The following is a 13,238-nucleotide window of genomic DNA, read 5'->3' as shown; positions in this document are numbered from 1 at the left end:
GGTAGATTTATAAAGGTGTGAAGCCTATTTACAATGTGTCATCAAGTTTAAGTCTTGGTTTAGGGTTGTTTTACTTTGTGTACCTGTTAGTTCATCAGTTCGTGTTAACGTCTAGGGTGTCAGATTACCCACATCAACCTGTTCCATCTGTGCCCGGAGTCCTCTGGCTGTGTGCCAATGTGTGTGGGTGTCAGTTTTTATGGGTGTGTGTAGGTGCGAATTTGTACGAGTGTGTGTGTGTCCCAGAATTCCATGTGAACTGTTCCTGTTTGTGTGAACGTCAGCATCTATCTCCATCAGAACTTTAATTTTGTGTTCTTCCATGTGAATGATGTGTGTGTGTTTGTGTGTAGGTGCATGCATGCGTACTTGCGTGTGCACGTGTAGGTGTATGTGTGTGTGTTTGTGTGTGTGTGTGTTATCTGACCTCCTTCTCTCTCCCCCAGCTCAATGCAGAAGAGGCAGCATGGGCCCAGGTGAACCTCGGCGGGGCTGCCCTGAGGGAGGCGCGGGCAGAGCTAGCCGACGCCAGGAAACAGTGGCACTGCCTGCAGGTGGAGATAGAGTCCCTACATGCTCTGGTGAGCACACACACACACACACACGCACACACGCACGCACGCACACGCGCACACATGCACACACACACACACACACACACCACACCACTATAGCCTCGGCATTGTGGCAGACACATACAGTACTTTCCCATCTCTGCCAAACACCCGTAATGGATCAGTAGAGTTTGGAGAACATTCATCTTTATTGATTGTGAAAACACTATTGGTGATTCTCTCACTCTTGTTCTCTTGCCCCGTCCCCTCTACCCCATCCCCTCTCACTCTTGTTCTCTTGCCCCGTCCCCTCTCACTCTCTCTTCTGTTCCACCTTCTGTGTCATCCTCTCATCCCCTTTCGTCCCGATCGACCCTCTCTATCATATTCCCTCTTTTCCCTCTACGCTGTCCTCACTCTCCATCACTGTGCTCCACCTTTTACATCCCCTCTCTCTCCACCTCTCCATTTTTACAATTCTTTCATCTCTCTGATCCTGCTATTTTCCACTCTCCTCTCTCTCCTCCATCTCCTCTGCCATTTCTCTCCCTTTTCTACCTGCTCCCTCTCTCCTCTCTCTGTCCCACATCATTTTATCCTGTCCACCCTCTCTCCTCCATCCCCCTCCTTCCCCTCACCAGGAGAAAGGTCTAGAGAGTTCCCTCCACCACACCCAGCGTCAGTACTCCAGCCAGCTGCAGGGCCTGTCCCAGGTCATCCAGGGCCTGGAGGGCGAGCTGGAGCAGGTGAGGGGGGGTCTGGCCACGCAGCGAGAGCGTCACGGCCAGCTGCTCAATACCAAGATGAGGCTGGAGAGAGAGATCGCCACCTACAGGCGCCTGCTGGAGCGCGAGGAGGGCAGGTGAGGGGGCCAACGGTCACAGAAATGGAATAGGTGCCATTTGGGACGGATCCTGGGGCAGATGTAGCAGAGGTGGTTTGGTGAACTACATGGTGATGAGTATCCTTTCCTGAGATGTAACTGTAGCCCCCAGAACAAAAGGCTTTACTCTAGAATTGAGCAGCTGAGCTAAGTTAGATTTCTGGTCAATTAAACAGACATAGATGCACATAGATGAATACGCACCTACTAAGGGTGAGATAGTTGATATAAAGGTATAATGTATTGTGATATTAAATGATTAAACAGTTTTATGCTACAGGGCATATTCACCACAATGAGCTGGCAGGTCTTCATCCTAAACCGTAAACCTGAACTATTAATAAGAACCATAAAGTGCTGAGCGGTACAAAATGGCATGACCCAAAATGATATTCTGCTTAAAGAATGAAGATGGCTGAAATAAACAGGCAGGATACGTTTTCGTACAATATTAGTGTCAAAAAATAAATTGTATCTCTTAACAAGACAGTGAAGGAACTTGAAGTTATTTTACTAGAGAAACTTCTTGAGGGCACTATACCTTTTAAAGAATAGGGATCGAAAGTGAAGGTGTTGAATCATTAGTCAGTATGAGAAAGATGATCTCAGGACCTGTGAGGACATGAGGAAGGGTGGTTGCAAATTAAACGAAATTAAGATGCACCAGTTGCTTTTAACAGAACATGAAAACTTGCTATAAAAACTCTCCCATGAGGGTCCCACACCTATAATGAGACATCTTTTGTTTCTCATGCATATGCAGACAGTCAAAACCTCATCACCAAACACATCAAATACAGTGGGGGAAAAAAGTATTTAGTCAGCCACCAATTGTGCAAGTTCTCCCACTTAAAAAGATGAGAGAGGCCTGTAATTTTCATCATAGGTACACGTCAACTATGACAGACAAAATGAGAAAAATAAATCCAGAAAATCACATTGTAGGATTTTTTAAGAATTTATTTGCAAATTATGGTGGAAAATAAGTATTTGGTCAATAACAAAAGTTTCTCAATACTTTGTTATATACCCTTTGTTGGCAATGACACAGGTCAAACGTTTTCTGTAAGTCTTCACAAGGTTTTCACACACTGTTGCTGGTATTTTGGCCCATTCCTCCATGCAGATCTCCTCTAGAGCAGTGATGTTTTGGGGCTGTCGCTGGGCAACACGGACTTTCAACTCCCTCCAAAGATTTTCTATGGGGTTGAGATCTGGAGACTGGCTAGGCCACTCCAGGACCTTGAAATGCTTCTTACGAAGCCACTCCTTCGTTGCCCGGGCGGTGTGTTTGGGATCATTGTCATGCTGAAAGACCCAGCCACGTTTCATCTTCAATGCCCTTGCTGATGGAAGGAGGTTTTCACTCAAAATCTCACGATACATGGCCCCATTCATTCTTTCCTTTACACGGATCAGTCGTCCTGGTCCCTTTGCAGAAAAACAGCCCCAAAGCATGATGTTTCCACCCCCATGCTTCACAGTAGGTATGGTGTTCTTTGGATGCAACTCAGCATTCTTTGTCCTCCAAACACGATGAGTTGAGTTTTTACCAAAAAGTTCTATTTTGGTTTCATCTGACCATATGACATTCTCCCAATCCTCTTCTGGATCATCCAAATGCACTCTAGCAAACTTCAGACGGGCCTGGACATGTACTGGCTTAAGCAGGGGGACACGTCTTGCACTGCAGGATTTGAGTCCCTGGCGGCGTAGTGTGTTACTGATGGTAGGCTTTGTTACTTTGGTCCCAGCTCTCTGCAGGTCATTCACTAGGTCCCCCCGTGTGGTTCTGGGATTTTTGCTCACCGTTCTTGTGATCATTTTGACCACACGGGGTGAGATCTTGCGTGGAGCCCCAGATCGAGGGAGTTCATCAGTGGTCTTGTATGTCTTCCATTTCCTAATAATTGCTCCCACAGTTGATTTCTTCAAACCAAGCTGCTTACCTATTGCAGATTCAGTCTTCCCAGCCTGGTGCAGGTCTACAATTTTGTTTCTGGTGTCCTTTGACAGCTCTTTGGTCTTGGCCATAGTGGAGTTTGGAGTGTGACTGTTTGAGGTTGTGGACAGGTGTCTTTTATACTGATTACAAGTTCAAACAGGTGCCATTAATATAGGTAATGAGTGGAGGACAGAGGAGCCTCTTAAAGAAGAAGTTACAGGTCTGTGAGAGCCAGAAATCTTGCTTGTTTGTAGGTGACCAAATACTTATTTTCCACCATAATTTGCAAATAAATTCATAAAAAATCCTACAATGTGATTTTCTGGAGAAAAAAATTCTCAATTTGTCTGTCATAGTTGACGTGTACCTATGATGAAAATTACAGGCCTCTCTTTTTAAGTGGGAGAACTTTCACAATTGGTGGCTGACTAAATACTTTTTTTCCCCACTGTACATAGGAAAGCACCACCTTGTTCCCAAACATTTTCAGTGAAATTAAACATCCAAAAACCACCCAAAAGGAGCTTAAAGGATGAAGGTAATTTAAAAAAGGATTCCTTTTAATCTACCACTTTGTTTCTCTGTCAAAACAGCTCGATTTATGTGTTGAGTCTTTCTCTTTTGTTGAGGAGTGTGACAGATGGCTTTCTTAACTGTTGCAGCTTAAGAAAGTCTTATCTGCATAGAGAATCAAAAATAATTGCAGGTTGAGACAGAGATGTTCTGGCGGCGACTCAATATAACAGTGAAACTGTTGGTTACTGGAAATTCAAAACAAGAGGACACCTGCTCTTTCCATGACATAATCTGACCAGGTGAATCCAGGTGAAAGCTATGATCTCTTATTGATGTCACGTGTTAAATCCACTTCAATCAGTGTCGATGAAGGGGAGGAGACAGGTTAAAGAAGGATTTTTAAGCCTTAAGCAGGGTATGGTGTTAGGTGCCAGGTTTGTGTCAAGAACTGCAATGCTGCTGGGTTTTTCACGCTCAACAGTTTCAAGAATCAAGAATGGTCCACCATCCAAAGGACATCCAGCCAACTTCACACAACTCAATATTAGGAATGTGTCCTTAATGTTTTGTACACTCAGTGTATTTACCTACATACAGTACAGGAAGACAGACAGACAGACAGACAGACAGACAGACAGGCAGGAAGGCAGACATGCAGGAAGACAGACAGGCAGGAAGACAGACAGGCAGGAAGACAGACAGGCAGGAAGACAGACAGACAGACAGGAAGGCAGGCAGGCAGACAGACAGACAGACAGACAGACAGACAGACAGACAGACAGACAGACAGACAGACAGACAGACAGACAGACAGACAGGAAGGCAGACATGCAGGAAGACAGACAGGCAGGAAGACAGACAGGCAGGAAGACAGACAGACAGACAGGAAGACAGACAGGCAGGAAGACAGACAGGCAGGAAGACAGACAGGCAGACAGACAGACAGACAGGAAGACAGGAAGACAGGAAGACAGGAAGACAGGCAAACAGACATGCAGGAAGACAGGCAGGAAGACAGGCAGGAAGACAGGCAGACAGACAGGAAGACTGGACAGGCAGACAGACAGACAGACAGACATGCAGGAAGACAGGCAGACAGACAGACATACAGGCAGACAGACACATTCCTCTGCATTGTGTGCACAGATAAAAGAGAGTTTTAAACTACCAGCTGTTCTGTACCAGACAGCCCCACATTCACGTCTTAACCTCATGGCTTTCGTTCAGATCTTTAATGTCGTTTCCTCTTAACATCAAGGTTGGTTTTATTAGGAAAGATTCCATTCGATTTACAGGCCTACAGATTATACTCAATTATCATCACTGAGGAATTCACAGGCTGGTCACACGAATGCATTCAATCACAGACAGTTCACGGCCATAATGTTTGTACATCGCAGATCTGTCCCTCAATTTAGCACCCCAGCAGACCTCATAATTATGTTTTTATTACCACCTTTTATTTATCTGGGAAGTGCCCCGCATTATCTAGTTTTATGACCATCCAGGTTGAGTAAGGTGACGCTCGATGATGCATCCTAGATCTTCTACCAGTCTATTGGATTTATATCTATATTCTCAGAAGATCACAATGCACTCGCTCAACTCAAGATGCCAGGCTCTGTATTGTATCAATCTGCTCTGTCATTTCATGATTCGGATGTGCTGACCACACTATAAGATATCCTTCAGCCCCGCAATTTCTTTGAGTGCACAGAAATGGCTGAAGTTATCCATCAAATAGGTAGACAGCATCTGAGACAGCTGCCAAAGGAGTGTCCCCCGACACAGATTCCATTGGGACCTACTCACCATGTTTCCTCATCTATTCACAGGTACCCAGGTGGGCATAACGGACAGGTGATGGGGCTACGGCGCTGGAGGGGCCCCATAAGAGAGCCAGACCCTATAGGGGAGGAGCCCAAGGAGAATGGAGTGGAGGAGAACGGCCTCAGTGACCCCACGGTGACCCCTGAGGAGCCACTGTCCGAGCCCCTGCCTGAGCGACCCCAGCGGTGGTCTGTGACGGAAAACGGTCTGAGGAAGAGCCCTGCGCTGACGCTGCATAGGCAACAGAGCCTGGTCATCCTCACAGGTGGGGGATGTGGTCAAGCACATACACACACAGAATGGCAGGAGTACCACACACACACACACACACACACACACACACTCATACAGTATGCTAAATGCACTATATATACAAAAGTATGTGGACACCTCTTCAAATTAGTGGATTTGGCTATTTCAGCCACACCTGTTACTGACAGGTGTATAAAATCCAGCACACAGCCATGCAATCTCCATCGACAAACATTGGCAGTAGAATGGCCGTACTGAAGAGCGCAGTGATTTTCAACGTGGCACCGTCATAAGATGCAACCTTTCCAACAAGTTCATCAAATTTCTGCCCTGCTAGAGCTGCCCCGGTCAACTGTAAGTGCTGTTATTGTGAAGTGGAAACGTCTGGGAGCAACAACGGCTCAGCCGCAAAGTGGTAGGCCACACAAACTCACAGAACGGGACCGCCGAGTGCTGAAGCGTGTAGCGCGTTAAAATAATGTGTCCTTGTTTGCAACACTCACTACTGAGTTTCAAACTGCCTCTGGAAGCAACATCAGCACAAGAACTGTTCGTCGGGAGCTTCATGAAATGGGTTTCCATGGCCGAGCAGCCACACACAAGTCTAAGATCACCATGCACAATGCCAAGCGTCGACTGGAGTGGTGTAAAGCTTGCTGCCATTGACTCTGGAGCAGTGGAATGGCGTTCTCTGGAGTGATGAATCTGGGTTTGGCGGATGCCAGGAGAACGCTACCTGCTCCAATGCGTAGTGCCAACTGTAAAGTTTGGTGGAGGAGGAATAATGGTCTGGGGTTCTTTTTCATGGTTCGGGCCCCTTAGTTCCAGTGAAGGGAAATCTTAATGCTACATCATACAATGACATTCTAGATGATTCTGTGCTTCTAACTTTGTGGTAACAGTTTGGGGAAGGCTTTTTCCTGTTTCAGCATGACAATGCCCTCGTGCACAAAGCGAGGTCCATACAGAAATGGTTTGTCGAGATCGGTGTGGAAGAACTTGACTGGACTGCACAGAGCCCTGAATTGGAACAACAACTGCGAGCCAGGCCTTATCACCCAACATCCGTGCCTTACCTCAGTAATGCTCTTGTGTCTGAAAGTCCCTGCAGCAATGTTCCAACATCTAGTGGAAAGCCTTCCCAGAAGTGTGGAGGCTGTTATAGCAGCAAAGGGGGGACCAATTCCATATTAATGCCTATGATTTTGGAATTAGATGTACGACAAGCAGGTGTCCGCATACTTTTGGTCATGTAGTGAATGTGTGTGCAACCAATCAAATTTGATTTTATTTGTTTTGAGTATGTGTTTTATGTGCAGAGCCAGAGCGAGACAACGATCTGAGAATTTCCACAGTGAAGACCCAGGAGATCCTCCAAGGCAACATGGTGCGGGAGAGTGCAGAGGGTACCGGCACCGTGGAGTAAGTATTGATCAGACCTAGGGCTGTTGCGGTGACCGTATTACCGCCACACTGGCGGTCACGAGTCATGAAGGCAGTCAAATTCCACGTGACCATTTAGTCATGGTAATTAGGCTTCTCCAAGCTCTGATGCTGCTGATGGTCATTAGTAGCCTACCAAACTTGCTAACTGCCTGGTACTCAGCACTCTATTGTCCCTCTAATCACTCTGACATCAATGAGAGCCCATGAGCTCATGTTGTGCAACATTTCTATAGGCTATGCAATTGTGTGAGAAAAAACTGAGTGATTGCCTCTATTAAAAAGAGGATCACATCAGCTTTTTATAGACTAGGCCTACTATATTTATTTCTCAACTTTCCTAATATTAAACACATTGCTTCTCTTTATAACAGGAGTATAGCCTACCTGGCTGGCATAAAAATGAACCACGGGAAACGTGTCCTCCATTCGCTATTTAAATGCAATTAAGTATATTTTTTCCGCTGCCCCTGTTTCGATACAGGTGCATAATAATGGTCCATTATTAATCAAAACAAATTTCACGCATATATTATTTAGTATCTGTAAAGACAAGATTAAATCAAGAATAGTCTGATGGGTGACAATATTAGCCTATCACTTGTGAATTATATATTATCACTTGTGAATGATGCACAGCATAAGAAACAATGCCTTTTTTTGGCGACTTTTTCTAATCATAGTCGCACACCTCATGCAGCCTAGCCCATAGGTCTATACAGTGCCTTGCAAAAGTATTCATCCCCCTTGGTGTTTTTCCTATTTTGTTGCATTACAACCTGTAATTTAAATGGATTTTTATTTGGATTTCATGTAATGGACATACACGAAATAGTCCAAATTGGTGAAGTGAAATGCAAAAAATAACTTGTTTCAAAAAATGCAAAAAAATTAATCACGGAAAAGTGGTGCGTGCATATGTATTCACCCCCTTTGCTATGAAGCCCCTAAATAAGATCTGGTGTAACCAATTACATTCAGAAGTCACATAATTAGTTAAATAAAGTCCACCTGTGTGCAATCTAAGTGTCACATGATCTCAGTATATATACACCTGTTCTGAAAGGCCCCAGAGTCTGCAACACCACTAAGCAAAGGGCACCACCAAGCAAGCGGCACCATGAAGACCAAGGAGCTCTCCAAACAGGTCAGGGACAAAGTTGTGGAGAAGTACAGATCAGGGTTGGGTTATAAAAAAATATCAGAAACTTTGAACATCCCACGGAGCACCATTAAATCCATTATTAAAAAATTGAAAGAATATGGCACCACAACAAACCTGCCAAGAGAGGGCCGCCCACCAAAACTCACGGACCAGGCAAGGAGGGCATTAATCAGAGAGGCAACAAAGAGACCAAAGATAACCTTAAGGAGCTGCAAAGCTACACAGCGGAGATTGGAGTATCTGTCCATTGGACCACTTTAAGCCGTACACTCCACAGAGCTGGGCTTTACGGAAGAGTAGCCAGAAAAAAGCCATTGCTTAAAGAAAACAATAAGCAAACACGTTTGGTGTTCGCCAAAAGGCATGTGGGAGACTCCCCAAACATATGGAAGAAGGTACTCTGGTCAGATGAGACTAAAATTGAGCTTTTTGGCCATCAAGGAAAACGCTACATCTGGCGCAAACCCAACACCTCTCATCACCCAGAGAACACCATCCCCACAGTGAAGCATGGCGGTGGCAGCATCATGCTGTGGGGATGTTTTTCATCGGCAGGGACTGGGAAACTGGTTAGAATTGAAGGAATGATGGATGGCGCTAAATACAGGGACATTCTTGAGGGAAACCTGTTTCAGTCTTCCAGATATTTGAGACTGGGACGGAGGTTCACCTTCCAGCAGGACAATGACCCTAAGCATACTGCTAAAGCAACACTCAGGTGTTTTTAGGGGAAACATTTAAATGTCAGACCTCAATCCAAATGTGAATCTGTGGTATGACTTAAAGATTGCTGTACACCAGCGTAACCCATTCAACTTGAAGGAGCTAGAGCAGTTTTGCCTTGAATGGGCAAAATTCCCAGTGGCTAGATGTGCCAAGCTTATAGAGACATACCCCAAGAGACTTGCAGCTGTAATTGCTGCAAAAGGTGGCTCTACAAAATATAGACTTTGGGGGGGGGTGAATAGTTATGCACACTCAAGTTTTCTGTTTTTTTGTCTTATTTCTTGTTTGTTTCACAAAAAATGTTTAATTGCATCTTCAAAGCGGTAGGCATGTTGTGTAAATCAAATGATACAAACCCCAAAAAATCCATTTTAATTCCAGGTTGTAAGGCAACAAAACAGGAAAAATGCCAAGAGGGTTGAATACTTTCGCAAGCCACTGTATGTTTTAATAAGGTTTGTATCATAACTAAAGTGGCCAAATAACTTCTTAAAATTAAGCACATTAATCCACTTTAAAAGGAGTGTAGAGCCTAACTGGCATACAAGTTTTTTTATTTTCACCATAAAAATGCACCTTTATAATAAAGGCATTACATGCATAATCGCATTTGTGGTCACTTTTGAAAATGGTGTTTTCCCGCTAATGGAACATTCGTGCTTATAGCCTACTGCCCTGTGCGCATTGCTGCGCTTATAATGTAAAGAAATAGCCTAATAGTTTATCAACATTTTAAGCTAAACGTTCTGATCTGTTGCATCAGCCTCATTGCCTAAAAACCTTTTTTTGATGCTAGTGGTTGTATTAATTTGGGATCTATCGCATCCCACAACTGTCGCACAGAATAGAATAGGTCAACTTTTGTACTATGGGGGATAGTAGATTGACATAGGCTAATGCTTTTGCCGTTTGTTAGGCCTACTCATCTTGTTGGCTGACGAAAAGTAAATGTGGACAGGTCTTCCAATATCTTCAATATGCACCTCGGAATTGGATAAGGACACGCGCAGTTGCGTCCCCGATGTGTCTGTCTTCACTTGTAGCCTGTGAGAAAGATCCGGTCACGTGATGGAGAGCCATGTGAGTGAGAGGTGCTTCGGAGCAGGCAGCACTTAGGGAGAAGGGAATTATAATTATTATATTTAGCCAAGGGCACAGCGGCATCATGGCCAACTCAGAGTATGCTATTCTGTTCTTCTGAAATAGACTACATTTTCTTCATATCATGTTTCTTTAGACCTGTCTAGAATAAATAATGGATTTATTGTGAAGGTGTAGGCTATATTACATGGATTTATTGGACTTTTTAAAATATATATGTTCCAAAGGTCTGCATCAGTGGCTTGTAGGCTATGTGTGGAAGCCAGGATATACTAAAATTGTTTATGTTAATTCACAGTCAATTACCGTGAGACCGGCAGTTATTTGCGCTGACAACATTTTGTGACCATCACAGCCCTAATCAGACCTATTAATCATGATCGTTGACCCAATGTTACCGCCACACCTGGTTCAGGTAGTGTGAAGAGTAATCGTTCCTTAGTGTCAGAAAGTGTCAACTACGATGAAGGGTGCAGGGATGCTTTACTTATGATGTTATTCAATAGACTATTATGGGATAATTTTTCAAACTGTCAAATGAGGTATTCTAAATATAATTCAGGACAAACTGAATGTTTTTTACCACATTAGGTAGCAGCTGAATGCATCTTTCACATGAAGCACCTTTCAGTTTGTATTGTGTTTGTTCGACTAATAATGGCAGCAATAGACACACTCATATTATGACTGTAAGTCGCTTTGGATAAAAGCGTCTGCTAAATGGCATATTATATTATTATTATATTATTATATTCCCTCCCTGGCAACATCTAGTCTGAGAGACAAGATGTGCAGACACGCACGTGCACAACCACACCCACACACAGGGAAGTATCTCTGCATGCCTAAGCTAGGAGTGATTAACAGTTGGCATGAGCTGTTGGTCTGGGGGTTGTTTGGAATTTTTCTCATTGAGAGACATTCCTTAATGAGCTCCATTAGATGTGTAGACACCGGCGTCTCCCAAGAGGGAGTGGCGTCTGTCATTCCTAAATGATTTGTGTACACATCAGGTGTTAAAACCACACACTGTACCAACTGGGATGGGAACGGCCGCATAAATATTTTTGCTTTCAGAGTCATCGTCGCCCTCTGACACGCCACCCCCGATGTCTGGTGCTTAAGCTGTTGTTTTACTAACTGTGTCATCTCGTGAACTTTCCTTAACTCTGAATGAGATAATTATTACAATTAACTGTCAATGAGGCATGTACAATCATTGTGTGTGTTTGGGAGGGGTTCTCTGACTTATACTTTTTACTGTAAAAATCCCACCCATACAATCATATCGGACCAATCATCAGTTAGAGATACCATATTAGGATATAACCCTGGTTTACTGTGGCCAGGGTACACTTCAATAATATAATATAATAATATGCCATTTAGCAGACGCTTTTATCCAAAGCGACATACAGTCATGTGCGCACACATTTTTACGTATGTGTGGTCCCGGGGATCGAACCCACTACCCTGGCGTTACAAGCGCCATGCTCTACCAATTAAGCTGTAAATGATTGTTTGTTTGATTGTTCCTATACATGTACTCTACGTTTCCAGTTGTAGTCTAGCATCTATTGCATTTTAAAACCTAACCCATTGTTTTCCCAAACACCCCACCCAGGACGGACAGGATCGACAAGGTGATTAAGCAGTGGGAGGGCTCCTTCTTCAAGGGGAACCCCAAGCTGCGGAAGAAGTCTGTGTCGCTACGCTTCGACCTGCACATGGCGGCGGCGGATGAGGGCTGCGCCCAGACCAAGCAGGACAGCCTGCCCGACGTGGAGGTCCGCCTGGTGATGAAGAGGTCCCGCAGCATCCCCACCATCGCGGCAAATGTCGAGGCAACAGTATAGTCGAGGCAACAGTATACCTATCATTGATAGGTGATATCATCATTGAATTGCCTCTCTCATAAATGTCGTGCTCTGGCAACAGCATCCCTACCCTTGACAGTGATATCACAATAAGATCAGCATTGCAGAGTTATGAAATATTATAAACTGGGTGGTTCGAGCCCTGAATGCTGATTGGCTGACAGCTGTGGTAAATCAGACCATATACCATGGGTATGACAAAACATTTATTTTTACTGCTCTAATTACGTTGGTAACCAGTTTATCATAGCAATAAGGCACCTCAGGGGTTTGTGGTATATGGCCAATATACCACGGCTAAGGGATGTGTCCAGGCACTCCACGTTGCGTTGTGCGTAAGAACAGCCCTTAGGCGTGGTATATTGGCCATAAACCACACCTCCTCGGGCCTTATTGCTTAATTAGAATCCTCTTGTATTAACCTGTATATTTTGAACCTAGCCATTGACCAGAGTGGTATTGTCATGTCATCAAAGTTCCTGCAACTCCACTATCACCCACAATCATCATTGTGACATCAGCATTACCTGCAGCCATTTTGCAACCCCCATGACCAAACCATCCCAGTGACATCCACACGAGACCACATGAGGGGTTCATGTGTGATTCAGAAAATAAGTGAATGTAATTCATTTGATATATCAACATTTCTCAGTCATGTATAAAAGTAGAAAGTCATATTGCTTACTTACGAATTTGCCATCAAGGCAAATGTGACAACATGTTCAAGAGATTTCCCCTGTGGTCAATAATACATCATACCAGTATATAGTACTCCCTGTGGTCACCACATTTAACAACTGTATAATCCAACCATCCCTCAGTAACAACTAACACTTTATACAGGTGGTGAAAAATATAAACATGGAAAAGGCTGAGCCATCACAGAGTTGTATGTGGCATTCTACTGTGGACTATTTAAGGGTGGTTCTTTTCTTGTCAATTC

General features: G+C 44.2%; 1 protein-coding gene across 1 annotated transcript in view; it reads left to right on the top strand.

Annotated features, from left to right (window-relative positions):
* Positions 1 to 12,482, top strand: part of LOC121533986 (keratin, type I cytoskeletal 18) — a 28,402-nt gene extending 15,920 nt beyond the window's left edge. Inside the window, exons 6-10 of the mRNA XM_041840389.2 lie at positions 447 to 581; positions 1,196 to 1,416; positions 5,734 to 5,993; positions 7,300 to 7,402; positions 12,040 to 12,482. Of these exons, the coding sequence (XP_041696323.1) occupies positions 447 to 581; positions 1,196 to 1,416; positions 5,734 to 5,993; positions 7,300 to 7,402; positions 12,040 to 12,271 (951 nt within the window). The 3' untranslated portion in view covers positions 12,272 to 12,482. The remainder of the gene's footprint in view (positions 1 to 446; positions 582 to 1,195; positions 1,417 to 5,733; positions 5,994 to 7,299; positions 7,403 to 12,039) is intronic.
* Positions 12,483 to 13,238: the final 756 nt, after the last annotated feature.

This window comes from Coregonus clupeaformis, unplaced genomic scaffold (genome assembly GCF_020615455.1).
Source record: "Coregonus clupeaformis isolate EN_2021a unplaced genomic scaffold, ASM2061545v1 scaf0443, whole genome shotgun sequence".
NCBI classification, from domain to species: Eukaryota; Metazoa; Chordata; class Actinopteri; order Salmoniformes; family Salmonidae; genus Coregonus; species Coregonus clupeaformis.
The sequence above is the reverse complement of the archived record's forward strand: the minus strand, read 5'-3'. Positions and strand labels throughout refer to the sequence as shown.